Source organism: Chelmon rostratus, chromosome 11 (assembly GCF_017976325.1).
Source record: "Chelmon rostratus isolate fCheRos1 chromosome 11, fCheRos1.pri, whole genome shotgun sequence".
In the NCBI taxonomy this organism is placed as follows: domain Eukaryota; kingdom Metazoa; phylum Chordata; class Actinopteri; order Chaetodontiformes; family Chaetodontidae; genus Chelmon; species Chelmon rostratus.
The window spans coordinates 23,643,237-23,671,197 of NC_055668.1; the positions used below are offsets into that span (position 1 = coordinate 23,643,237).

Here is a 27,961-nt window from a genome sequence, read left to right on the forward strand (position 1 = left end):
ACATGACAGAGATGCAGCATCCGAGTGTCTGAGTCTGAGCATCTCCAGTTTGTGTGCGTGAGAGTGTGTTAATGTGTGTGTGAAGCCATGGCGAGCGCTCAGCCGGGGGTCCACGCATTGAAACTCCAGCCTCCCTCCGTCTCTCACACACTGAGGAACGGAAGCAACTTCATTAAATGGGACGAGGTAAGAAGGCTAATTTTCTTGAAGTACTTAAAACACAGACGTGCAGGCCGAAGAGCTTTATTATTTTTCACTTTCTAATTTCATTTCATTTTTGGGCTTATTTTTATTTTTGTGATGCATACAGATATTTTGGCAGTATCTGAATATCATCATGATTACGCCCAGTTGAATCCATTCCAGTTGAATCAAAGTGAAGTGAGAGAAGAAGAGGAGGAAATGTGCCATGTTGTCAGATGTGTTTACTATTCATTTGTTGATTGAGCTTTGGCAGTAAGTACCTGTGGATTAGATGCCAGCAAGATAGAGGTGTGTGTGTGTGTGTGTGTGTGTGTGTGTGTGTGCGTGTGTGCGTGCGTGCGTGCGTGCGTGCGTGCGTGTGCGTGTGTGTGTAATATGCATATGCGTGTGTAATTGTGGTCAATCTCTCTATTGCCACCTGTTGGTATGGACTCCATTGGCATGCATTTATTGTCATCGGTGTGTGTGCATTTAAATGTGCATTAAGCACACACATGCAGAACTCTTCCAGTGCTGTCATGTGCACAGTCAAACACATAATTGTAGGTACAGTCTTTGTGTGTGTGTGTGTGTGTGTGTTGGTATGCTGAAGTACTGGTCCTGACTATGAGAAACGTGCTGTCCGGTTGCCATGGTAACTGGCATGGTTACCACCACCTAAACAGATCTGATGTGTGTGAGAAAGAATGGATGTTTGTTTGGCTGTGTGTGTGTGTGTGTGAGAATCAATGTATTGAGCCATATAATAACATGAATCATGCTCACGGAAGAATTTATACGACATATGCTGTATACCGTGATTGAATCTAGTGTGTGTGTATGTGTGTGTGTTTTGATATTTGAATTTCTCCAACATGTAGAGCTGAGCTTTATGAAAAATAGAATTGGTTGCCATGCCAACGAGTGACAACCAGGGATCCAGTTAACCGTCTTCTGAGCTTTTTCTTCTAGTTTTGTTCTTTTGAATGTAGGCTGCACTATTATGAGGGAAGCAGCTCAGACAGTCGAACGATGACCTTTTCGGAAAGCGTGCAAAGACATATACAAAACTTTAAAAGCACTGACATGTACGCAGATGTTTTAGCCGTCTGGTTTCCACAAGAGATCCTGTCAGGATGAAACAACAGTCCTGAAGCTGCTCTCGATATGTTAAATGTGCACTTTTTCATGTGCTTTTTAGATCATTTTCAAATTTCTAAATAATCCCAAAGTTGATTGAAAAAACTCATTTTATTTATTTGTCATATCAGTAATCTTTCCCTCACCATAGTCAGTTCAATTTTGCAATATTTCATACTGAATCTCCATACAGAAAAGAATTTGGGACGCACAAAAAATGATCTGTTTTGTCATTTACGTCTCTGTTTTTAGTTGAAATTCATCGTTACTGTGTCCATCCTTTTGCTGGAGATTAACCAAACAAAGATGCGTGTTTCCCCAAATGTTGATCTGATGCTGCGTTCACAAATATGACCCACCCAACATGTGGAAAGTTACAGACTTTAGTTTTAACTTTGAACGCATCGCAGGCTTTCTCAGCATTAATCACGCTGCTTCCTTTTCCATTTTATTTTGATGTATTAGCTCCTCCTGGGTTTTATAGCGTGATGATTGTTTTGATCGTAGTCTTGATTCTTTACAGCTTAAACACACAGTGTGTGTAATTTCTGCCAGTGGGGGTCTCAGTTAAAACAATAACAAAAGACGCAGTTCGATGCCATTGTGAAGCAGCTCTGGGACCATTGCTGTTGAAAATGAATAATGAGTTAAAATACAAACAATAGTAAATAGTAGAGTGGCTAGATAGCTAGTTTGCAGACGTCCTTCCTCACCATGTTGCATCATCTGGTGTTTCCCCAGAAGTAAAATGAGTTTCCTCTGGGTTTGAACATTATTGGAAACATTTGGGACAGTGTAAGTGTACAACTCATTAACATAAATGACATTGGTCTTGTTTTTAGACATTTTAATGCAGAAATGTTACATTTTATGCCTTTAATGGCCCAGTTTGTGATGCTGCAGATTGCAACTAACTGACTGCTCCTCACCCTCCTCTATCAAGCTTGTCCGAGAATCTATGGTGTCTGCGAAAAACCCAAAAGGTGCTCTCTCCAGTCAGTATTTGGTTTGTCCGTTCTGGGCTGCCGTAGAAACTTGGCGCTGCAACATGGTGGACTTAATGGAGGAAAACCTGCTCTCTCTGAAGATGCAAAGAGCTCATTCTAAGTTATCACAAACACAGCAGTTCTGATTTTCTTGTGATTACAAACTCATTAGAATAGAATTATGAATATTATATGAAATGTCTGCCAATAGAGCTCCCTAAATCTTACCCACTGGAGCTTTAAGTTGCTGAATTTGACTTATATTTGGTATCCGATCTCGTTTTGAGCCAACTAAAAGCTGGAAGCCATTTGATTCTGGCCAAGATTTCAATAGTTAAGTCCAAAGCGTTTCCACACGTATCTTAGGCCACTTCCATCAAACATCCAATTTTAGGCAAAGCGATCAAAAGCAATTAAAATATATAGACACTTGCCTTACTGAATGCACTTAAAGCCTAACACAGTGGACAGTGCACAAAATCTTCACAAAATCATGCATCTTTGCTCCTTTTGTGTGAGTGTGTGTGTGTATGTTGTTTAAAATATCTAAACCATCTTGAATTCTTGAAGACATCACACTGCAGCTCTGCTTATTGCTGCCGTAATTGCTGCCAAGATTTGAATGGAATAATTTTAGGAATCAGACAGTTTAACCCCGGTTTATGGCAGATTTAATAACTTGTGCAAAGACTCTTTGAACAGCGGAACATCAGCACAGCTGCACTGCCTGAATCCACCTGCATCCAATTACAAACTGTCATGGTGGGTTACCATGGCAACTGGGACCATATCGTTGGATGTCATGACAACTGAACAGAACTTTAGTCTGTAACACGCGAGAGTTACACGGTGTCCAGAATCACCCCCTCGTTCGCTCTCTCGATGTTCCCTGTTTGATGAGCACGTTTAAAAGTTGGCCGAGCAGGAAAATGAGATTCTGAACATTTATGAATCATCTTCATTGTGTACCACCACTGACAGGTGCAGTGTTGCATAATGCTTATTTCTACTAAAATGACAGTAACAAGTGAACAGTGATCTATTCCATTATAAGATGGGTTTTTAGTACTTCCTCTGGCCACCAGATGTATTGTTATATTGTGGAAACTCTTGATTGGATTATAAAGTGCTGGGACTGAAAGATGTTTGCTGTCATCATGTGATCTGTTTTCACTGGTTCCACCTGTCTTCCTCTTCAGGATCTGTCTACTGTGAATCCAGTGACTCTGCACGTGGATCCACATGGATTTTACCTGTACTGGACCGACCAAAACAAGGTTGAGCGCGCATACACACAGACTCCACACAGTAACCTCTGATGGCCTGTATTGTCATCAGTGGGTCAGAACAGCAAAACAGATTTAGCTTCATGCTAAAAAAAAAAAAAAAAGGGGGAAGTTAATTAATTAAGTCCAAATTTGACTCATCAATATTCAGATCTGGGTAGTCAAGTAATCAGAATTGGGACTTGGGTCAGACACATATTACAGTTCATTCATTTACCCTCTTATTTAAATTAGACTGGATTAAATATTATTCGAATAATTTTCCAGCGGTGGAGAAAGTATTTAGATCCTTTACTTCAGTAAAAGTACTAATGCTACACTTTGGAAATACTCTGTTACAAGTAAAAGTCCTGCATTATGTTACTTAAATAAAAATATGTAACAATAATCAGGAAAATGTACTTAAAGCATAAAAGTGCTGCAGAAAATGGCCGTTGTTACTGTTGTACTGTTATATACTGTATTACATCATTAGATTATTTCTCATGCAAATGCAGTACTTTGCTGTTGTAGTCGGTTGAGGTGGAGCTAATCTTTATGCACACCACGCTGTCAATTCTTTTCATACTTTCTATCTGGACACATCACAAATCAGACTTGATATTACTGTCAGGCCGTTCATTGTGCATTTTTATTATATTTATTTGACTGCATTAGTATGTGCATAAAACATGTACTGGATGTGTACTGTAAATGTAAATATGGTCTAAGTGCACTTATGTATATCACAATAAATGTCTGTAGGAACACTGGAATAGGTATTGCAAAGAGCAAGTATATAGACAGCATGTGATCATTGATTGTCACACACACACACACACACACACACACACACACACACACACACACACACTTTGTCTGCAGGTGGGTTTTAATCCGCAGCAGGAAGCAGGATGTAGCATTTACCTCCCAGAAAACCGCTGACTCTGTGTGTGTTTGTTTTCTTTAGGAGACAGAGTTGTTGGACCTGACCCTCGTAAAAGATGTCAGAACGGGGAGAAGCACCAAAACACCCAAGGTGCTCGATCTCACCTGTCACCCTTTATGTGTCAAGTCTTTGTCATTTCATGCATGCAGAGACCACTTTACTGCTGTACTGCTGCATCCCTGTGACCTCTCACTCTATGCTTGCTCCCCTTATGCAGAACAAATGTTTTTATCATGCAGTATTCAGTCTTATTTTGTCGGATTTTGTGTTTTTTTATATATATATTTGTGTTCACTGCCAGTGGTTTAATGCTTTTCAAATAATTTAAAATCATGATTACCATGCCGCTTCACAAATCTCCAATAATCTCCTCCCTCTGTTCCCTCGCTACCACCGCATTATTTATTTTGTCACAGAGAAATTGTTGTTCATATTTTAACGTTTGCTGTGGCAGAAGAAAAGCTTCTTAAAAGCTGGAGGATTCCTCCTCACTGAGTCTCTCCGTTTCGGGCAGAGGGGGAAATTACACTTATTGTGATCACAACAAATTCTTAAAAAACATATTACGAAAAAAGATGAGGTCAAACAGGAGACTATAATGGATTAAACTATGTGTACATATGCAGTCGGTTTTAATTCAAGTATTGAATAAAAGCAGGAATCAAAGTCGTTGAAATTATTTCCACTAATAAAAGTGATTTGCAAAAGCTGTCTTAGAATATAACAAATTTGACACTATATTGACTTTATTCATCGCTGTTTTGTGATGATATCTGGGTTATATTATATTATTTTAGTTATATATTATTGGATCAGAGGTGCCTGATATTCTTTTTTGAACACAGTAATGTCTAAATAAATGTTGTGGATAGTGCAGGGCCAAACCTATGCGCTCTCCAAAACCCAACACATTGGCAGTTTGCAGGGGATCTGCTGAGTTTCCGCATGAAATGGCACATGCCCCTTGTGCCAACTTAAACTGACAGCTTCTTCAGCCAAGATACAAAATACCACATGTACCATTAATATGGTAAACAACGTGGTTAAGGCATGTATTTCAGTCACCTTGCCATGAGTTCAAATGGGAAAAGCTGTTACATTGACCCTGTCAAACTGAATTGGTATTTCACTGACTTTTAGTAGTTTAGAACAACTAATTCTGAAAGCACAGTGTCAGCCACACTTCCTGCAACAGTTTGATCATCAGCTGATCAGTTTACACTCACACAGCCTGTTGCAAATATGTCATTTCACATTGGATGTAAACTTTGATTATCATGCATACGTAATGCTCTTACCATAAGGGCAGGACACTTACAAATAAACCAAACAGTTTCCACCTCCCTACACCTCCCCTCTCCTCCTCCGTCTCCTCCGTGTGACTCCCTCGTGGCTCTGTTTCAGCCGACAGCTTTTATTCTGTGTCGTCCAATAGGAGGCCAAGCTGCGGGAGCTGCTCGATGTGGGAAACCTGGTTGGCCGGCTTGAGAACCGCATGGTTACCGTGGTTACGGCTTCGGACCTTGTAAACGTCAACCAGCTCAATTTCATCGCTTCACAGGAGGATGAAGCTAAGGTACTGATGATGATGATGGTGGTGGTGGTGGTGATGACAGTGGTGGAAGTGAAGTTGATAACAGCAGTGGTGGTGATGAGGTTGATGATGATGATGATGATGCGGTGGTGGTGGTGAAGTTGATGGTGGTGAAGATGAAGCTGATGATGATAATGATGGTGGTGAAGTTGATGATGATGATGGTGGTTGTGGTGTTGGTGGTGATGATGATGATGATGACAACGATGATGATGGTGGTAAAGTTGATGATGATGGTGGTGGTGGTGGTGATGATTATGATGATGATGATGCAGTGTCTGATTTCGATAGGTGTGGTGTGAGGAACTATTTTCTCTGTCTTCCAACCTGCTGAGCCACAATCTCAACAGAGACCACAGTGTGTTGAAAGCGTGAGTACACACACACACACACACACACACACACACCTTTAAGCACACTTTATCTTCAGTTTATTTAAAGGATGTTCTTCATCGTTCTTGTTGTCAACAAACCAAGAAAAGACCAAAACCAACAATGAATTTATTCTACTAGCAAGTCTTGTGTGACTGTCTGTGTGTCCAAAGCTTGATAGATATTATTCCTCTCTGCCATAAAGCTCCACTATCGTCCAAAATGGACTAAAAACACATCAGTGAGTGACCTGAGCGACCTTTTATTACCATGAACACACTCACTGTAGTTTATTTTAAGTCAGTCCCACCTTCACCATCCTGCTGCCATAAACACGCACCAGAGCATCAAATGTGTGTTATTCCGCCGCCAAAAATAGTCCCCAAGAGATTTCCTACACTATTTCCTCTTGTTTTAGTAGCATCTGCGGAAGTCCCCGGCTGTTTTGGGAAATTCTTGAGTCTTTCTCAAAAATAAAGCTGTTTTTAAAGATTTTGATTAAAGATCTTCAAACTGGCTTGGACTGATGTATTGTTGGTTTTGATCTTTTAGCAGTATTTAGAATTAAGTCTTAGTGGGACCTTTTCTTATCTTATTTACACTTGTTAAAGTGCTTCAGTTTTCATGTAAAACTGGATCATGGTTTAGGATTAAGAGACTATATTTAATGGAAGTATAAGTCCACTGTGAGTTCATATCAACTTTGCTGTCTGTTTAAACTGTAGGTAGGAAGATCCTGATAATTCTTCTCATATATTCACAGGTTTCTTGTCTGTTTCTTGTGTAGTCCTTTGCAAAGTTGTCCAGTTCTGAGCTTTTATACTGTCTTTGTTTCAGGTACGTCAGGTTAACTCTCCAGCCAAACGCAGAGGGGAGAATCCCTGTCAAGAAGTGAGTTCCTGATTATTGTTCTTACCTTTCTAATCTTTAATCAATGGTTCTGCCTGAGTGTTAACTTTGAAGAACATGTTACAGTGGACGGTTGAGGATGTGAGAAAATAGCCCGACGAAATCTGCAGAGACGCGCACAAACTCAAACTTTGCTCTTTCCTGTCCCTTGCTTCCAAAAATAAACTTAATTCCATGTGCACTTGGGAAAGCAAAAACAGGGACAGGATTCATGAAGGTGCTTAATTCAGCACTGACCTGGTAATCAACCACTGCCGGAGCGTGAGATGGATTATACAGTTATGAAGGAAGGCTGTATTTTAGAAGCAAGCCAGGAGCAGAATTAAGGTCAGCTGATATAGCTTGGAGGTAAAGTGAGGAGAGGGAACGACTTGAGGAGGGAACGGCTTGAGGGGATGTTGAGAAGTGAGGATTTTTATATTGCGTTGGTAAAATTTGTTAAGAGATCAGGAGGTTTGGGGAAGGTAAAGGATTTTTTGGGGGGATCGTGATAAAGGAAGTTTCAAGTTGAGGGAGTTAATTCGAGAGTGAAGTCTGGAGGAAATGCTTTAAGAAGTCAAAATGCAGGTTTTGGTGTTGTGGTTAAGAATGAGCTGATAACGGTGTGATTTCATTGTCTGTCTTGCAGCATTGTTCGACTGTTTTCCTCGGACAGAAAGAGAGTAGAGAATGCCCTGGAGAACTGCAAACTGCCCTACAGCCGGGTAAACACTTCAAATATGTTTTTATTATCAGTGGCAGGAAACAGTAAAAACTAAAGATTCATCCAGATCATGGTCATCCAGCGAAGGTTGAATCAAGTGTCTGCAATCAAGTCCACTTGCCCGTGATTCGACCCTCCTTGGATAGCTTAACCAGTTAGAATATGCCATGGATACATGCTTTGAAAGGCCCTCTCTCTGGATAACTACATTTATATAAGACACACACACTCGGTCTTTTTCATCTTTGTCCTTTTTATCCATTTTCTATTCGCTGTTGAGGCTTTTATCTGATGCTTTTTGTCCAGAATGACTCACAGTGCACAGAAGGGTGAAATATGCTGAAAAATATCTGGGTCATCAAGTTTTGAAGCAACCAGTGAAAAGCAGAAATGTAAGAGTCTCTGCTCACTGAATGTTCCTGTGAGCACGGGAAGATTATTCTTAATGCCGGAGAAATACATCGAAGCTGTGGAGAAAGGGTTAATTGGTTTTTAAGGTTTTGAAAATGTCTTTTTTTTTACAGCAGGTAGGGAGAGGATGACACGCAAGGAGAGTCTTGGATGAATTAAAAAGATGTGGCTGTGTTAATGTCCATGTCCTACATATCTGACAGGGTGACAGCATCAAACTGGAGGACTTCACACTTGAAGTTTACAAGAGCTTTTTGGACAGTCTGTGTCCTCGTCCTGAGCTTAGCAACATCTTTAAACTGGAGTAAGTATTTATAAAACCCTTCACCATATTTACAGCTGAAGTCACTGACCTCAAATCAGCTCAAATACTGATTAGTGTCGAACAAGCTACTCTACAAAATGAGCTTTTTTAAGTTTGCTGTTATTTGCTTCAGGCCAGTTTCTCTGGCATGTGAAGAATGATGAATAATGATTCATCTTCTGTCCCACTGGTGCAAAGAGAAGGATTAAAGAGACGCTGCGTCTTTAATGTAAACTCTTATAGCTCTAGTTCTATTTAGCCGAGTCAGAGTCAGCTGCAAGTGCCGTAATGATTATTATCAATATTGAGTAATAAATTCATTATGAGTCTAGAAAATGTCAGAACATCAGGACAAATCACAAGTTCTTAGAGCTGAGTCATCATTTCCAATAAATCTAAATAAAGCTGCAAACAAGTAAAACTGACAATGACTGATTGTTTTAGCTCTGAAATTATTTTTCCTCTTGGCTGATTGAATTTGTCTTTCAAAACATCTGTATCCGCTTTTAAAAAGTTAATTTTATTTAACTACCACTAAAAACTTTATACTATTTTAATTAAAGAAGGCAGGGGTTATTTGAAAGCCACGTGTAGACATATACAAGGATAGTAAAGGATCGTGTGAGATGGTTTGAGGATCTGTAGACATCCTGTAGTACCCCATAACCTAAACCCTGACCCTGCTCCGGCCTGTAGAGGAGCGGCCGATGGGACGCTGTCAGTCGACGAGATGACAGAGTTCATCAACAACAAGCAGAGAGACCCGAGGCTGAATGAAATCCTCTACCCGCCACTCCGTCCTGCACAGACAAACACTCTGATGGAGAGGTACCAACATGACATGGCCCAGCTGAAGCAAGGTGCACACACACACACACACACACACACACACACACACACACATAGCTGAAGATGCCATTAGCTAGTCGACTACATTTGTTAGCCACATGTATTTTTGTATGTGCACATGGGTTGATACCAAAATACTCCTCTAACCCGCCCACATGCCCACAGAGAGGAAACGGCTTCAATAAGCACTGAAGGTCCTCACATTTGTGTTGCGTCCTGCCAAAAGAAAAGTTGGCAACCACTTTGAATCCAACATGATTTTTTTTTTTCCTTTTTCCTATCTGTAATATAGAGTAGTTAGGTTTTTGAAATTATGTTGCATTACTTTGCAATAAATCTTCAAGTGTTTTGTATTAATGTAGATAATAAAATTCAAGTGCAGGTATACAGGTCAGTGTGAAGGGTCTAGATATTAAGACGTGTTGCGTATGACTGAACTTTTTTGTCAAATTTAATAGATTATATTTTCAGATATGAGAAAACCAACAAGTTGTTAAGAAGCATCTAAGAGAGACACTTGAGGGTGTATAAAATATTTATACCAGAGAAATTCCACAAAGATGCTTTGATGCTGTCTTTTATATTTTTTTTCTTTATCCTTTTTTGTTGGAACACGTTTTCATGCTTTTATCTCCTTATAATGGACGTGTGTGTGGGTGTGTGTGTGTGTGTCTGTGTGTCTGTGTCTGTGTGTGTGTGTGTGTGTTTGTGTGTCTGTCTGTCTGTCTGTCTGTGTTTCTCTGTGTGTGCGTGCATGCATGCATGCATGCATCTGTGCGTGTGTGTGCATCTGTCTCCATGTGTGTGTCTCCATGTCTGAGTGTGTGTGTGTGTGTGTGTCTGTGTCTGTCTCTGTGTGTGTACATGCGTCTGTGTGTGTGTGTGTGTGTGTGTGTTACACAGGCGTCATCACTCTCCAGGCGTTCTCCAGTTATCTGTCCAGTGATGAGAACGGAGTCATCCCACCAGAGAAACTGGACCAGTCTGAAGACATGAGCTTCCCCCTGTCTCACTATTTCATCAAGTCATCACATAATACATACCTGACAGGTACGCTCACACACACACACGCACACACACACACACACACACACACAAAACCCCTTTAAACTTAACTTCCAGTAATGGACTCACTACTTTGCATGGAGAGATTAATGCTTTCAAGGGCTGTTTGATATCATGTGGAAGCTTCTTAAGAAACAGAACGTGACTTTTACAGGAAACAACAAGAAACTCAAGGATTTTGCAGGTGTGAAAATAAACTGTAGGCAAAGCAGAGTCTGGACTGACTCTACTCCTCAGCGATTTAATCATTCAGACCACAGCAGAGAAGGTAAATTACAATCAGGAGCTCTAACACATCCAACATCTCTGAACAAGCTGGCAGTTAAAATTCAGTGAACAAGGCAGAATGTCAGGGGAACACAAAGCTCCACTCTGTGAGCCGTTATCGTTCTTCAGAGTGACACTGAACTCAGCAACACCTCAGAAAATCACCTCCACTGAACGCCTGACGGCCATTTGTAGCAGTAAAAAGGGACTTCGCTGGTGTGTAAATTAGTATCTGACCCGAAAAGCGCCTTGGAAGTGAGGTTTCTATTGTATTCTATCATCATCTTTATAGCTTTTTATTGAGTCATCCAGTATAAAAGTGCTTCTAATCATTGACAACGTGGATGAGAGCAGTCTAATCTGTCTTATTTATGTCTTCTTCTTGTGTTTCAGCCGGTCAGCTGGCAGGGAGCTCCTCAGTGGAGATGTACAGGCAGGTTCTTCTGGCCGGATGCCGCTGTGTAGAATTAGATGTGTGGAAAGGACGAACTGCAGAGGAGGAGCCTGTCATCACACACGGGTTCACCATGACGTCAGAAATCCCTTTTAAGGTGTGTATACTTTATAAAATCTCAAGTCCTGAAAGATGCCAGCTAATTTGTGGTCATTTTCATAGTGCAGCCATCAGAATTTACTTTTTAATAGCAATTTAGCAATTCCAGAGTAAGATTTCACATAAAGAAAAACATCATAAGCTCATAAAATACAACAAATTGTTAAAGATTTATCCAGTGTTTCTACTCTTCTTGTCCTGTGTCTTCTAATAGTAGTGTGAAGTGTGAAGTTGGGGCCCCTCGTCATGTTTCAGTCTGTCAGCTGTTAGCACTTCCACTACAAACGTCTCACATGGTCTTATTTAAATTACTGCCCAGTGAGGTAGAATTAGCCATTATTTTTTCAACAAAGCGAAAAATTTCCTCCAAAAAATGAAGACAAACTGTGTCGTAGACCTTTGCTTCGTCTCCCATTTATCATCTCACGACCCCTCAGATGTATCTGGTGACCCTTTGGAGGGGGCTCGACCATGTGTAATGACACAGGGATTAAAGATGTACTTTTGCTTTAATGCTTTAAGCACATTTTTCTGTTAATGCTTCTTTACTTTTACTCAAGTAGGATCTCTAATGCAGGACTATTACTTGTAATGAAGTGTTTTTACAGCGTGATGTTGGTGTTAAGGATCTGAATGCAGCTACTTTGCATTAGCTGTGCTCAAAACTTGGTTTTATTTAAAGGCAGACTGAAAAACCTAGTTTCCTCCTTCCTTTATGTTTTGATTTAGTTGTCTGTACGTACGCTTTGTATTTAATATCTGCTTTTCTGTGAAGACCGTTGTAACATCTGCTGCTGCTTCATCATTTCTTTGGTGCTGATGTTTTTTTTATTTTCCAGGAAGTGATTGAAGCTATCGCAGAGTGCGCCTTCAAGACCTCACCTTTCCCTGTCATACTCTCCTTTGAAAACCACGTGGACTCGTGAGAATCGTCCTCATTATTGATTTTTGTGTTGATTGATCTGTATGGATGGATTGCAATCTAAGCTGTTTATCTATCTCTCTGTCTATCAATCAGTTTGAAGCAGCAGGCTAAAATGGCTGAATATTGTCAGTCTATTTTTGGAGAAGCATTGTTGATTGACCCTCTGGACAAATACCCTGTAAGTAACACACACACACACACACACACACACACACAGGACAAATGTCATATTAAACACTTAGTGGCTTGTCAGTGAAGTACAGCTAGCGACCGTACTGTGTGTGTTCGCAGCTGGAGTCAGGCGTCCCCCTGCCCAGTCCTCAGGAGCTGATGGGCAAAATCCTCATCAAGAACAAGAAATCCCACAAACCCTCCAATAACACAGACACCAAACGACTGACGGACCAACCTGCCAATCAGAGCAACGAGCCAGTGTCTCCTAGCAACAACACAGGAGGTAAGACACAAAGACACAAGGACTTTTTTCAGCCGAGAAATTCGTGTGAAATGTGTTCAGCTGTGACACACCAGCAGCCTTTGTATCAAAACACGACAGACTATAACGAGTCTGTGGTTTCTCAGGCTACCACAGCTGCATATGGCTGGAAAACATGAATACCAAAGAGTATTCAGGCTCGACTAATTGTAAAAGAGAGTTTTTTTTGTGTGTGTGAATCTTTTAAACTGTCTTCAGGTAAAACAGACACAGATCCTCTCAAATGTGAGTCACAGTCAAATCAGCATCGTTTTTAAAAAGGTGCAGCGATGGCACAGCGGCATCAGCACTGCCACAACCCACAATATTTTTACATATTTATGGAACAAATCGAAGGCGAGAGGGACAAGAAGGATGTGGAGAAAAACAGGATGTGACAAATATCATTGGCTGAGGATCATTTATTTTTTGAGCTCATTTAAAAGACTTCGGAGGGACATCATAAGCGTGGCAGTTACATCTTACTGAAGCTTATAAAAACACGTCTTAAAACCTGAAACTGACCAAATGTTCAATCGTGTGGCTTCTGCACAATATTCTGCTCATATTTTCCGGATTCGTCTCTTTAGAAGTGCCGCCGTCAGAGGACACCTCTCATTATTCAGCCGTAATTTCCATCACGATTCTGGCCAAAGCGACAAGTCTCCTCCTCCTGCTCCCGCCGATGTCTTTGATTTTCTTCGGCAGTCCGCTGCACCTCCGGGATGTCTCAGTAATGAGCAGGACATCCCAGAAGAGGTCGGAAGCTCAGAGCAGCAATTAAACAGAGGTGTAGGGGGAAATTAGGGATCCTTATTGACACATCTGATGTGCAAATCCTGAAAACAGGTCTGGGACTGAGAGCCCAGCCGGTACACAAAGAGCAGACTAGTAGCTGTGCTGAAGTACGTACTCATACGCACGCCATGACCCTTTAGTCAGTGAATACTAGAGTGGGCTGCATAATCACCTGCAGAGGTTGTTTACAAAACTACAGGCATGTATTTGGTTTATATTCTGATCTTTTGTGTGTTTTCTACTTGAAATCACAGCACAGACATGTCAGAATTATATCACTCAGATATTGTGTGCACATTTCTCCTGTTGGGTTATTTGTGGGTTGATTCTAATCTTTGATGTCTCCCTTTTTTGTAACCTGGATTCAGGACTTGTCACCAGCTTTGGCATTACTGTGTTTTATTTGCAGTGAGACCTAACTGTCATCACTTATCTTCAGGGTTAGAATGTGGAATTGTTGTACATTTACTCAAGTACTCAACTTAAGTACGACTTTGAGTTACTCCATTACATCTCAGAGACACATTTTTTCACTCCACTGCATTTGTCTGGCAGCTTCAGTTACTTTTCTGATGACACTTTTTCACACCCTTCCTGTCCAGTGAAAACCATGTATCTCCAGATATGATGATTTTGAATGTTTCTCATAAAGTTTTCCTTTATGGTTTGAGAGACTTCTCCTCCTTCTTCAGCTAAATAAACTCTGGAAAAAGCCTCTTGGATTAGCTCAAAAATGCATCGTCACAAAGCTGAAAACAGGCTGTTTTTCTGACTATTTAATGATATGTGGTTCTCACAGGACAGCCACGCTGCAAACATATGATGATCTTATCGAATATGATGCACTGATGCTGTAGATTAAACCAGCCAGCAGTATATAAAGTAGTTCAAATGAGCTCAGCCTGAAACATCTACAACATCCACATTAATGCAGCAGGAATATTAATCCACAAACATCAGATATGATAGAAACAGAGGATTTTACTGCATTATGAGTACTTTTACTTTGATCCTTCTGTGCTGATAATACTGACAAACTTTTACTTAAGTACGTTTTTAATGCAGGACTGTACTTGCAGTATTTTCATAGTGTGGTATTAGTACTTTTACTTCAGTAAAGGATCTGAGTACCTCCTCCACCACCTCTATCTTATGTAAAAGTGTCAAGTTTTCTGCTTTGATATTTGGAAAAAGAAGAAGGGATGAAGAGAACGATGAGGATGAAGACTTGTTTAACTTTAATTTTAACAGAGATGGAGGCTGAGAGTGAGGAAGATGATGATGATGAAGATGATGATTGTAAAAAGGTCAGTGGTGACGTCACACAAAGCCGAGGGGCGGTCGACCCAGCTGCTGTCGCCATTTGTTAATGTTTACGAGTATTGTTTATTTTCATTGTGTCGTCGTTCATTCTTTGTCATCGTCGTTCTTAATCTCGTCACGTACTCTGACTGTTGTTGTTGTCGCTCTTTGTCAACACTTGCTTCTTTTTGTATGTGTTTTACTTTTGTCGTCACTGCAGTGTGTCGCTGTTGAATTATTTGTGCTGTCGTCGTTGTTGTTGTTGTTGATTCTCTTTGCGTACTGTTCTTCTTCTGTTTAGTTTTTTATCCTCTGCGCTCGCAGTGGGCCTGAACGATGATGGTTAACTGTTAACCGGTTTGAGTTTTACGCCCATTAGCATTGTTTTGCTTTAACAACATCAGACTCACAATGGATGATGGGGATAAAAGGATCAAAACCGATGCAGCAGAACCAGAGATATTGTCGTGCATGTTTTCCTCTTGGATCCTACATTACCCACAATGCACCTCAACTGCAAACAGTTCAGATGGAGATTTGGTTGTCTTATGCTAGTCGCAGCTAATGTAGCCTCACGCTGCTAACCAAGAGCAGAGGTGAGGAGCAGCTGCAGCAGTTTGAAAAACTCCACAGATTTTATTTTATCATTTTTAAACCCGTGGTCCTCAGTTGATGCTGACTCAAGTGACATCACTTGAGGCAATTTATCAAATTTTGCGCCACTCCCCCTGGAGCCACAACTTTTTCACATATGCTGTAGTGCTCCTTACCACCTGTGAAGAGATTTAATGTGTAAAATCTGCAGAGTTCTGCCTTATGTTCATCTTCACAAACAAATTAGGTTAATGTTGGAGAGGACACAATCTGGTAAAACTAAGAGAGTGCTGTTAAAAATGCCTGTTCAGATCAAAAGAGAAGAAACAAATGAAGCGGATATCGAACTGACTGGGCAGGTGTGTTTGGTGAGACCAAAAAGTGCACTTAGGGGGCAGATCTCCAGGAGCAGATCTCCACCAGGTGTGTCCTTTAGGGAAACTGAAGCAGTTGTCACTTGTGCCCCCTGCTGGCTGGTTTGAGGAGTGTGGAGCCATCAGGGCAATCGACAAAATAGGTTTTTCAAAAATTGTGAATAAATATGCACAAAAAATATTCGGACGCGGCACGACCAAATGCACAAACCCCTCCAAGCTTCCGCCTGGCGGAGATAAAAACCAGAGACAACAAATGCAAACAATAAGAAGAAAAGCAAGAGGCTGAACAGAGAACCAGGCCTGCTGTGAGATCTGTTCGTGGGGGAAGGTTAGTGTGTTTGCACGTGTCTGCGTATTTGTGCTTGAAAGTGAACGTGGATGTCTTCTCGGAGCTGGTTTCCTGTTTTCTTTTGTCGTGACGTTTGTATAACTGTTCCCCGTCAGATGACGATGCTGTTTGGTGCTGAAAACTCCCAACTACACACACGTCCGTCCTGTGTTTCTGTCGAACCTGCTGCGTTCAGCTGCCTGCTGCAGTTGCCCAGTTCGTGTTGTTAGAAATGATGCAGCCATCAGACCATTAAACCCAGCTCCCTGACTTCAGTATCAAGATCAACTTCACCCTTAAACTTTACTCCTGGTGTTGTTTATTTCAGGGCTCAGCGGAGCGGGAGGCCGTGGCTACCGAGGAAATGTCGACTCTGGTAAACTACGTCCAGCCGACCAAGTTCAACTCCTTCGAAGCCTCCAAGAGTAAGAAAAGCAGATCACTTTGACAAACTGACACACACTCTGTTTTGTATTTCTCTCACTCTCTGCAAGACAGTTCATGGAACAGCACGCCATTAAGCTGGAAAATCCTATAATTTCAGTTCATGCCTCTGCTATCTCTGTGCAGGGATCAACGTAACCTCTGATGAAAATTTGCAGTGATACAGCAGCAGTTTCTCTCACATTGAGCTCATTGTGTTTTGATTCTGATTCTATGAAAAAAACAAGTAGTCTGATGTGTGTGTGTGTGTGTGTGTGTGTGTGTGTGTGTGTGTGTGTGTGTGTGTGTGTGTGTGTGTGTGTGTGTGTGTGTGTGTGTGTGTGTGTGCTGGCTGTGTGCGTAGAGGCCGCCCGCTGTTACCACATGTCGTCTTTTGTGGAGACCAAAGCTTTGGAGCATCTCACGAAGTCGCCCGTGGAGTTTGTGGAGTATCCTTGGCCACAGTTACACCACACCATGGCAACTGTCTCTATACTGTCTGTTCTCCTTCCCTCTTTTGATGCTTCTCTGCTGAACAACTTTAATCAATATTTCTTTTAATTTCAGAAACAGCAGTATAATGTTTGAAAAGCCGCATTAGCACCCAGAGCTACTTTTTAAGGTATTAAAAGGTTTCCTCAGCTCGTCCTCTGCATTTCCACCTGATGTATTCCTGACGTATAGTAAATAGCAAATGGGCTGCATTTATATCACACTTTTCTTGTCTTACCAACCACTCAAAGTGCTTTACAACACAAGCCAGCAGTCACCAATTCACACACACAGTCATACACTGGTGACAGAGGCCACCATACAAGATGCCACCTGCTGATCAGAAGCGGTAGCCGCTCACACACATGCTCGTACACCAGTGACAGAACTATAATGAGCAATCTGGGGTTCAGTATCTTTCCCAAGAACTCTTTGACATGTGTACTGCAGGGGCCAGGGGTCGAACCACTAACCCTCTGATTAGTGGGCAAACCCCTCTTCTTCCTGAGCTGCAGCTTTCCCGTAGTATCCAACGTCGGAAAAAATGCTGCGAGTGGTCGACCAGTGAGACATACTCGTGGCTGCAGGCCCCAACCTTGAAGTAGGAGGGGCTTGTTGGGCTAAATTCGAGTCGACCCTGGTGCCAGCAGTGGAAAGGCACTCCTCCTAAACTCCTCTGAAGGTTCCTCGTCTCTGAGGAAAGTTCCTGCCGTAGAAATGCCGCTATAGTCTCTGCGCCAATGTACCAGGAGTAATACATTTTATTTAGATATATAAGAATATGTGATAAGTGTAGAGTTTGGCAGGGCCTGAGGATAAACATTATTGTACTATTCTTCTTAACTTCACATTAACCAGATATAATAAATCCCAGTTGAGTCGTATCTACCCAAAGGGAACCAGAGTCGATTCATCCAACTTCATGCCTCAACTCTTTTGGAACGCTGGCTGTCAACTGGTGGCTCTCAACTACCAAACGATAGGTGAGAGTCCGGCCTTTGACCTCCTTTGATCTGACACCAGATTTTTGCTGGGACAAAAACCGAAGGCATCAGCTGAACCCTCGTTTCAGTCTATACTAATAAACACGTCCATCAGTTCTTTACTATAAATGACGTTTTATTCACTGGAGCAGATATTCCCGAGCTTTTTAGCCTTGTGACCTCTAAACTACTTAAGAAAAAATAATAAAAACCTCAAAGTATCCACTAATTCACTGGAGAAGAAAGATGCACTAAAAGAAAGCTTATGAGAACATAACTGTGTGTAACAGAAATATATTCGTATCTGTTTTCCTGTCTGCTTAGTCATCTAGTAACCCCCAGTTTTATCCTGCGATGCTTGGAGGGGTGTCTGACCCTCAGGCTGGGAATCGCTGTGATAGAGTGAGTGGGCAGTGGCCAGATGTTAAATCTGGTCCTCAAAACAGAAACACAAGACAAGACTCTCTGGATATTTAGAAGATAAAGTACATGTTCTGGCCAGTGGTTGTATGTGTTTCTGACTGACGCTTAATTCACGTCTCATTAAGGGTTATTAAGGGTTATTTTAAATTATAAAGTTATCAAGATCGTAATTTAGTTTTACAACTTTCTCACTTACTAGAAATAAACAGTTATTATAAGATTATTACAGGAGGGCAACCTCTTAGTTGATGGCCTAGTAGTTGCAGAATATGGTCATGCAGAATAAGGTATTAATAAGCCCTTTTGTAATGACTAAAGAGCCAATATGTTACTAATATGCATGCTAATAAGCAATTGGTTAATGGTGAACATGTGTGCCTTATTATAAAGTGTTTATGTGCACAGTCTTGTACATTTTAGTAGTATTGTTGTACTTTTGGTTCAACCAGGAGAGCTTGATGCAAGCTTTGCAAATCTGCAACGGCACTCAGATAAAAGTGTTTATCTAAAGGAGTGCAACAAGCCTCAACAGCCCTAAACTTAGTAATAGCGCTTTGTTCCAGACTTGTCCATGCAGCTGAATCTCTTCATGTTTGAGTACAACGGTCGCAGTGGCTACAGACTGAAGCCTGAGTTCATGAGGCGGCCAGACAAACACTTTGACCCCTTCACGGAAAACACAGTGGATGGCATCGTGGCCAACACGCTCTCTGTGAAGGTACAGCAGCGGCAGCTTCCTTTGGAGCATCTTTCAATGTGACAATCCTGGTGAAAAACAGACAGGCATTACTCCATATGTAATGCAGCCTGTCCTACGTTTCCGTGTGTTGTAGGTGATTTCAGGCCAGTTCCTGACTGAGCGGCGGGTGGGTGTGTATGTGGAGGTGGAGATGTTTGGACTTCCTGCGGACACCAGGAGGAAAGCGCTGAAGACCAAAACCTCCCAGAACAACAACGCCATCAACCCAGTGTGGGACGAAGAGCCGATTGTCTTCAAAAAGGTGAGATCCAGAGGAGAGACCGGTGTGAGGATGTGATGTGTCACTGTCGCTATCTGACCTGTCTGTGAACTCTCCGACAGGTGATTCTTCCTACTCTGGCCTCTCTGAGGATCGCTGCTTTTGAGGAAGGAGGGAAGTTTATTGGTCATCGGATTATTCCAGTGTCAGCCATAAGACCAGGTCGTGTTTTATTCCAGCCGTGTCTCTCTGTCTGTTGTCAAAGTCAGGTTATCTGTGAGATCTTAGTTTTTGTTTTTTAATATCTTCAGTGCAAACTGCTCCAGTCACTCTGGTGTCTTCATCTATTTATGTCAGTAAAGTTAAAGTTTCACTCCTTTGTCGCAACGCTATACTCCAATTTTATTTATTAATTATTTTAACTTTACAAACAATGATTCTTTAAAACTGTCAAAACTTTCCTGAACTGGAATTATGATAAATTACCATTGTCTTTACATGCAGATGCTCCACAGTATTATGTTAATCCATAACTTGGATGATTAAAACATCCATATTTCATTTTCCTCCACCTTTAATGTCTGTTTAGACTCTAAATCATCTAATATATTTCTCACATTATGCAGAAACTGTCAGTCTTTGAAACAGCTGGCAGAGACATGCTGCTGCTTTGAAAAAAGTCTTTCACCACTTTAAATGAACTTACTGGTGATTTTTCTTTGTAATTCTGTCATTACATGACTGATATTAAGTGTGGACTCAGCTGCATCGATCTCTCTGTCTTCCAACTTTCTTGGCAGATTCCTACATTGTTGCTCTCCCTAAACAACCCAAAGGATGCTAACGTCTCGGTGATTGTTTCCAGGTTATCGTTACATTGGCTTGAGGAATGAGAAGAACCAGTCTCTTATCCTACCAGCTGTGTTCGTCTACATCGTGGTCAAAGATTACGTCCCAGACACCTTCGCAGGTACGAACACTTTAACGCAGTGTCTCAGAATCAAGTGGCCAATTTCAAGTTGTTTTTTTCTGAATTAATAATAAAAAAACATGGCAAAACATATAAAAAAACATGATAAAAACAAGAGATAAAACATGCAAAACTTCCTTTGGATTTGCTGCAGATATTCATGCAAGGATTGTTTTACTGTGACCTCTGACCTCCAACACTGCTGCTGTTAAAATGTTAAAATGTGCAGATTTCCATGAAATTGAATGAGCACACCCACTCAGCCACCCGCAGGACAAATACTTAACCCTAACCCTAACAGTTCACAGAAAGCAGACACTCCTTGAGTGTTTTAGCGTCTTTAAACATCTGCTGCTACTATGTCTCCTCTGTTTGTCAGTATTTTAGATGTAACCACGTCCGTGAGACTAGCTTTGTTTATACAGACCCTCTAAAGCACAAGTGGCAGCTCTGTATTCACCTTTTTCCCCATATGTCCTCTCTAGACGTGATAGAGGCTTTATCCAACCCTATTCGTTATGTCAACCTCCTGGAGCAGAGGTCCAAACAGCTGGCGGCTCTGACACTGGATGACGTGGAGGAGGACACGCAGACCGAGGTCCGTCCTGTGTCTCGTGCTTTTCTGTCTTTGTCTTGAAAGCAGGACGTTTGTAACTCTGGTTGGTGTTGTTGTCCAGGATGAGGCAGACACTTGTGCAGAAAGAAAGAATGATCTGAAATTGGCTCCGCTCGAGAACGGACTCAGCCCAGCCCCTGGCCCCGCAGGCCACACCCCCGTCGCCACGACGCCCAAAGCCTCTGCGGCCAATCAGCAAGCAGCTACGACAGGTAGCTCCACCTACAAAGACACACACGCTCATTCAAAGAGAGTTTAAAGTAAATCTTAAATATGCTAATAATGTTCTTTTCTGCATTTCAGATGCAGCCAAACCAGCAGCAAAGACTGAAGATCTGGTTCAAAGTGTTTTAATCGGTCAGTTTACACAGTTTCTAATCATTTTTTAAATCCCCAGTATGCAATCAATCAATAAAGATTAGTTAAATAAAACTAAATATGTGTGTATATAGCATATAAGCTATAAGCCTGTAAGATATATGGATGTGTGTGTGTTTGTGCTTATAAATGTGCTTGGGGCTAATTGGTGATGGTATTATAATCTGTGTTATCAAAAATCCAAGCACTGTGTTCATTCTGCTGCAGGATTCCTGGACAGACTTATTGAACAGCAACATTAAAAATTATATTTATCAGTCGTCCAAGCTTTTACAGAAAGAAACACTGGAGAACGATTTTAAGAGTTTTGTTAGTTCTTTTAAAGGTCTATTTAAATATACTGATACACGATTACTCGTGGTAACAGATATTCCAGTGTGCGCCCTCGAGAGTCTGCAGCAGTCAAAGGTTTACCAGAAGGAGCAGAGACGTCAGTTTAAAGAGCTGAAGGAGTTAGTGAGGAGGCACCAGAAGAAAACCTCAGAGCTCCTCCGGGAGTTCAACAACAAGTACAAGAAGATGGCCAGACAGTGCAGCAAGAGCAGGTAAACACACACAGAACCTTATTTCAGCCTCATCATCAACGTGTCAGCACAAATTAGAATGATCGTTACACTTCCCTGCTCAGTGTGAAGTGACGTATTTGTTGTAATGTAAAAGTCTGAAGCTTTGTGGTTTTGTGTGATGCGCAGCTGCGTGTTTGTTTGTGTGTACGTGATGTTCAGGGGTTCGTGCTCGGACAGCGAGAGAGACGAGCGCCTCCAGCAGCTGAGAGTCGAGCAGCAGCAGCAGCTTCTGGCTCTGAGGCAGGAGCAGTATTACAGCCAGAAGTATCTGCAGAGAGAGCATATTAAAATGGTAAAGTCCGACAAAGGCAGGTGCTGCTAATGCTGACACTTGCCCCAGTCCAACACAAAGCGTTAAATAAGTGCAATAGAATGATAATAGAATAATATAATGACATTAACAAAATCTTATTTTGAATAAAAACCTAATATTCTCTGCTGTAAAATCCGGTCAGTTTCCTAAGTGACAGTCCAGGTTCTGTAGCAGTTAGCTCTATGGATCTGTGTTACTTTGGCCCAGCGTGCTTCGAGCATGATGTAAAATATAAGCCGAGCTTCTGTTTCCTCCAGCTGACGGAGCGACTGAGCAGCCTGGCTGAGGAGAGTCACAGCGCCCAGATGAAGAAACTCAAAGACATCTGTGACAAGTAAGTTATTAATCTGGGACTAAACTGACAAACATTGGGGTGTTAAATCTCTGCGGGGGATTACACAAAGAATTACATTGTTAAGAGCTAACTTCATAAAGGCCGTAGCTTGAAGGGCTTTTCCCTCTGAGCTGCTGCAGGCGACTTAAATCTCTGCAGCCGATCTCGTCCTGCTTACACTGCGTACAAGCCAAACCTCAGATGCCGCGAAGCAGCAAATCAGAAAAGTAACGCTTAAAGAACCAAATCAACTTCATTATTATGTCTGAAAGTTGAAAAGCTACTTCTTTTAAAGGCTTTAGATCAGAAGTAGAGCTGTGCTGAACTATTAGAAATGTTATTTTCCCATCAAAACGCATTAATGCACTCTGTTTGAATTCATACTCAGTTATTAAATTGAGGACTTAATCTTGAAAGAGGTGGCCTTGTTTTAATCTGTTCAATATGGTGCTTTATATTTAATATTTTTGGGGTAATTACAACATCTTCGAACATCAGCCAGTGCTTTCAGGCCTCTACCTGCTGCTTTCAACACCATTTTGAACATTTTCAAGCCCTTTTTCAATCTTCAACGTTTTCCTGCTGCTTCAGGGAGAAAAAAGAGTTGAAGAGGCAGATGGATCGAAGGAGAACAGAGAAGATCAACCAAGCGAAGACCAAAGAGAAGCACCTGGCTGAAGAGTACGATGCGTAAACACACAGACACACGCCGACATTAACCCACCGCACCTCACCCAGACACCTGCTGTAGCTCCTTCACCTGCTTCATGCACTGATCCATCCAGCTAGCAAAATATGAAGCTCACACTCAACCCATGTGACTGTGTGTTCCCAGGGAGAAGATTGAGATCAATAAGTCCTACGTCAATGAAGTCGTCCAGAACATAAAACGGGTGAGCGGGGGATGGAGAATCTGGGTTAAAGCAGCGCAGGATTTTTTTTTTGATGGGTGTTTCTATAGACTGAATACCGCCGAGGCCGTGATGAAAATTTCATGTTTCTGTCTCTGTGCCGTCTCTCTGCCCGTCTCCCTGCAATCATGAAACGCTTCATAAGTCTCTTTGACTGTCTGTCTGTGTCTCCGTCCCCAGCTTGAGGAGACTCAGGCGAAGCGCCATGATCAGCTGGTGGAACAGCACAATGAGCTCCTGCAGGAGATTCAAGACCAGAAACCAAAGGTAGATCACAAATGCAGACTGTCTTTCCAGCCTTCCATCATTTCCCGTTGCCTCGGTGAAGTGCACCACCTACCATTTTGCATACTTCACGCTCGAATTTCTTATACACAGAGCTCCAAGCTGCTGCTGTCTGTAGCTACACACCCACACGGTTTAGCATCAGTACTGACGTCAGCACGGGGCGTTTGAGTGATGTAACGTGCCCTCTGGCAGCCATATTGGAGCAGCTCAGCTGTTGGCAGTAATGGCTGACAACAGCTGGTTGCATTTCTAAATGTACGAGCCATCTGTGTCAACAGTAGGAAATAGACAAGGTGAAATTCTGTGTTGTTTTTTCATGGGAAGTGAGTCATCATCAATATATCTCACTGGGTCTTTGTTTATATAATCTCAGTTTTGTTTGCACGGTGTCCGCGTCAGCAGGCAGTCGATCAGAAAGCAATCTGTAATCAGTCGGTTCTGTGGTCTCTGTCCAGCTGCAAGGGGCCGTGGAGGCGGACTTCCAGGAGAAGTTCCAGTGTTTGCCCGGAGAGATTGAAGACTTCCTGCAGGACAGGAAGACAGATTTTAGAGGCCACAGCAAGTCGCGTCCGTCGACGCCACACGAGACTCTGTCAGAGGAGGACTGAAGAGGGAAATGTGGAGGAGTGAGGGAGCATGAAGAAGAAGAAGAAGAATCAGTGGAGTGACTCAAGTAAGAAAGGCTGAAACAACAGAGGGAAACATTGATGAAGGGGTAGTGAGGGAGTAAAAGAAAGCAGAAGAGACATCGTGATTCTAAAGACTGTTAATGTGTTTTTAATGGAGGAGCGCTTTAATGATTTCTTTTTTATTCCATTCAAGCATGCACTTTACTTCAGCGTTTAATCAGAACCCATTTAGTCTCATTTTCTGTCATCTGTTATTTTGACAGACAACTGAAACCCAACACTTTGTACTGCATGACAACTCTATCTATCTATCTATCTATCTATCTATCTATCTATCTATCTATCAGCGAACATACATCAGGCTCAAGGCCTGTCTCTGTTGTATATGCACCTGGACAGATGTTACTGATGATGCACAGTCACTATGAATCAAACCTGCAACTCTAATTCATGTATAAAGATCACAGCATCGCTGCCGTCACCTCAGCAGTATTATTTCTCATTGTTAGTGATCCTCTGTTGCCCTCACCCACACAGCTGCACACAGCGCCGCTGCTGCTGGAGCCGCTGGGGGTCAAAGTCTTTGCTCAAGGGCACTTCAGGGGTGGTAAATGAGGGAGGGGCATGTGATCCTCTCTCACGTTCCCCACCCAGATTTATCCACCACATCTTGCTCGTCTAAAACTGAGAAAATAAAGTTAAATTCCAAATTCTGCTTCCTGTAACGAATATGATGTGCACAGCAGCACAAGATAACACACAAACCATAGCGCGGTGTGAATACTGTATACTTTTCAGGATATGGAAAATACATGCACAGTGATTTTTACAGTTTTATGTTGCATCAGTTCATCTAATGTCATGTTATATTTCAAGGACATATTATGAGGACGTTTTTTGCAGTTTTTTTTTGCACCTGATTTATTTATTTTAGAAGCTGACAGTCGTCCATATACCAAGTAAGACCTTAAACAGGCGTCATGAGTGTGTTGACACGCTTGTTGTCGAATGATTTTGAACGAGGAAATCAGTGAATGAGTTTCAGTGTGAATACAATCGAGAAAGAGGACTGTGTGTACTTTGTATTTAAGATTTATGCTATAGACTACAACTGGATCATTTATCGTGTCCTTGATAGTTTGATTATGCACTTGTTTGTTTGTTTATTTATTTTGGGATAAAGATTCATCTCAAAGGAAATTTTTGTTAAGTATTTAAAATGATGTATGAAGCTATGACTGTTAGCCTAAGATATTTATGAATGGAAGAGGATTTTCATAGAAAGACTTTGGGAAAAGAAGAAAATTCTTGCAAAAATCGCCTGTTTTTGATTTGTTTTGAAAAAAAAAAAGTGTTTTCCGACCGGTAGCAGCAGCATCGCATCTGTTCCTCCGTCTGCTACACAAAGGGTTGGATGTCCTGTCAGACGTGGAAGAGCCTCAAAGTCTGCTGCCACTGCATGATTAATTTGTTTCGATGTCAAAGTTGTTTTAACAGTTATCAGTCTGATGATCTATTTATTTATTAATCGTTATTTTCAACCACAATTAAGGATCACGAACATAAACACTTTCTGAAGCTGTTGAAAATCGTTTGAGTGCAAAGTCGACCTTTTTTGTAAAAATGTAAAATGAATGGGGCTCGTCACTCTTTGTACAGTGATCTTCCAGAAGATATTTGTTGGAACATTTTCCATGTGTTGCTTTTCTTCTGGCCTAACTAAGGCTCCAGCTGTGTTCAACAAGCTTTTTGCAGGGAACCGTCGCTTCAAGTGCAAGCCACTGCTGATTGAGATCGAACAATCTTGGCCACGGTCTGTGTCTAACCTCGTAAAGGTAGCCTACACTGCAATTTCAATGGCAATATTTAGACTGAGCTGCTAACTCTAACATGAAAGTACCTCACTATTCTGTCACCACTTTAGTTCAAATTATCTGTTAAAAACATGTTCAAGTCTGCCAAGTGGCTGAGGTTCTGCAACAAAATGCCTTGTTGAACGCACCCCCGCTTTAGTGATTGAACTGAGCATGCTTTATTGTCTTGGATTTCTCCGCCAGTTGAATTGTTTCTTGGTTTTACTGAATGCTATTTTAACTGAAAGACTATTAAAAGTATTTGATCTAAAGATGAGGTGTTGATATTCCTCCTATTCCATCTGTATCAACGTTTAAGATGCACTGACGAGGCGTGGGACAGGAGGTAATCGCTGCTGTCACATCGAGACAAAGCCATTGCTTTCATGTCTGTACACAGAACTTTGCTGCGATTTTGTGTGTGAGCTCGATAATGTGGGCTTTCACAGAGAGCCAGTGTGCTTTAGTTGTCACGGGGGAGGAAGGTGGAGGAGGGATTTCAAGCTGAGCGATGGTCTGTCAGTTCCTGCCTGTCGATGTTACTGACAGTATGGAGATGGAATCAATAGTTACATGTTCGATATGTGTTGTTTCTTCTTGCTTGTTGTGGGCGGCTTCTTTGTTTTTGTCAATTTTCACCTGAGTTGCACATTGTGTTGCCTTTATTTTGTCATGTTATTTGCTTTTCTTACTATTTTTTGTTACTTTATAGTAATTGTCAATTTTAACCTTTGCAACTTAAAATGAACCTTAAGTTAGTCCATTTTCTACATGTTCAGACTGGAAAAGCATACAGAATAAAAATTTTAATTTATACTCATGATCCCAATATCAAATATGTCAAGGTAATTTTCTTAAAAATGTGTTTAAACTGAGGCACAAGAACTCAAAATGTGATGTAATGCTACAGCCAGCGTAGCAGCATCTGACATTTAAAGCTCCTCCAATCAATATTATTTATGTGCTGTCTTAAGCAAAGAAAGTTCCTGATAAACCCACTGCAGACCACCTGCTCAGCAGCAAACAGCAGACAGTGATGGCGAGAGCCAATCAAAGCGGTGACGTTACGGGCCGAAAAAACCAAAACAACGAGCTGAAAGTTGCTCCCAGCACTGAGGGAAACTGCTGAGTGGGATGATAATTCTCACATGATACCATTCACAGGCAGTCACGTGATCTATTGTCATGATAAAGACTTTCATTATTGCTGCTTTAATGTGATAATATTTCACAGGTGTGTGTTTCAGCTTGTTATGGTGGTCTACTGCCCCCAAGTGGCAAGATATCAATGACTGCACCATACGAGCATGAAGCTTTGGAAATAATTAACATATAGCCTGCAGTCAGTGCAAAGAGAGAAACTCATGAGAAATTGTAGGATAAATTTGATTAATGGCTTTAGACTGATCTTTTGGAAGTTTATACAGAAGAAATTGCTCCTTTTTTCCTGCTCACATTGATCTTAATTTTTTTA

At 41.5% G+C, this 27,961-nt stretch overlaps 1 protein-coding gene across 1 annotated transcript; it reads left to right on the top strand.

Moving 5' to 3' along the window:
• The first annotated feature begins 87 nt into the window (after nt 1-87).
• On the top strand, nt 88-24,613 carry LOC121613561 (1-phosphatidylinositol 4,5-bisphosphate phosphodiesterase beta-1). Its single transcript, XM_041947013.1, has 32 exons — nt 88-186; nt 3,509-3,586; nt 4,545-4,613; nt 5,959-6,099; nt 6,409-6,488; nt 7,327-7,380; nt 8,027-8,102; nt 8,716-8,816; nt 9,513-9,676; nt 10,569-10,715; nt 11,391-11,548; nt 12,390-12,472; nt 12,569-12,653; nt 12,767-12,932; nt 15,000-15,055; nt 16,678-16,774; nt 17,137-17,221; nt 18,123-18,247; nt 19,234-19,388; nt 19,504-19,671; nt 19,752-19,851; nt 20,495-20,599; nt 21,085-21,197; nt 21,277-21,427; nt 21,519-21,572; nt 21,961-22,138; nt 22,319-22,451; nt 22,730-22,806; nt 23,398-23,487; nt 23,642-23,699; nt 23,898-23,984; nt 24,461-24,613. The coding sequence occupies exons 1-32, from the start codon at nt 88-90 to the stop codon at nt 24,611-24,613; spliced, it is 3,486 nt and encodes a 1,161-aa protein (XP_041802947.1).
• The last annotated feature ends 3,348 nt before the right edge of the window (nt 24,614-27,961 follow it).

Excerpts from the sequence above, each read along its gene's own strand:
- LOC121613561 (XM_041947013.1), top strand. The coding sequence starts at position 88 with ATGGCGAGCGCTCAGCCGGGGGTCCACGCATTGAAACTCCAGCCTCCC. Across the intron at positions 3,587-4,544 it reads ACTGGACCGACCAAAACAAG|GAGACAGAGTTGTTGGACCT; the intron begins GTTGAGCGCGCA and ends TGTTTTCTTTAG. Across the intron at positions 19,389-19,503 it reads CCAACACGCTCTCTGTGAAG|GTGATTTCAGGCCAGTTCCT; the intron begins GTACAGCAGCGG and ends CGTGTGTTGTAG.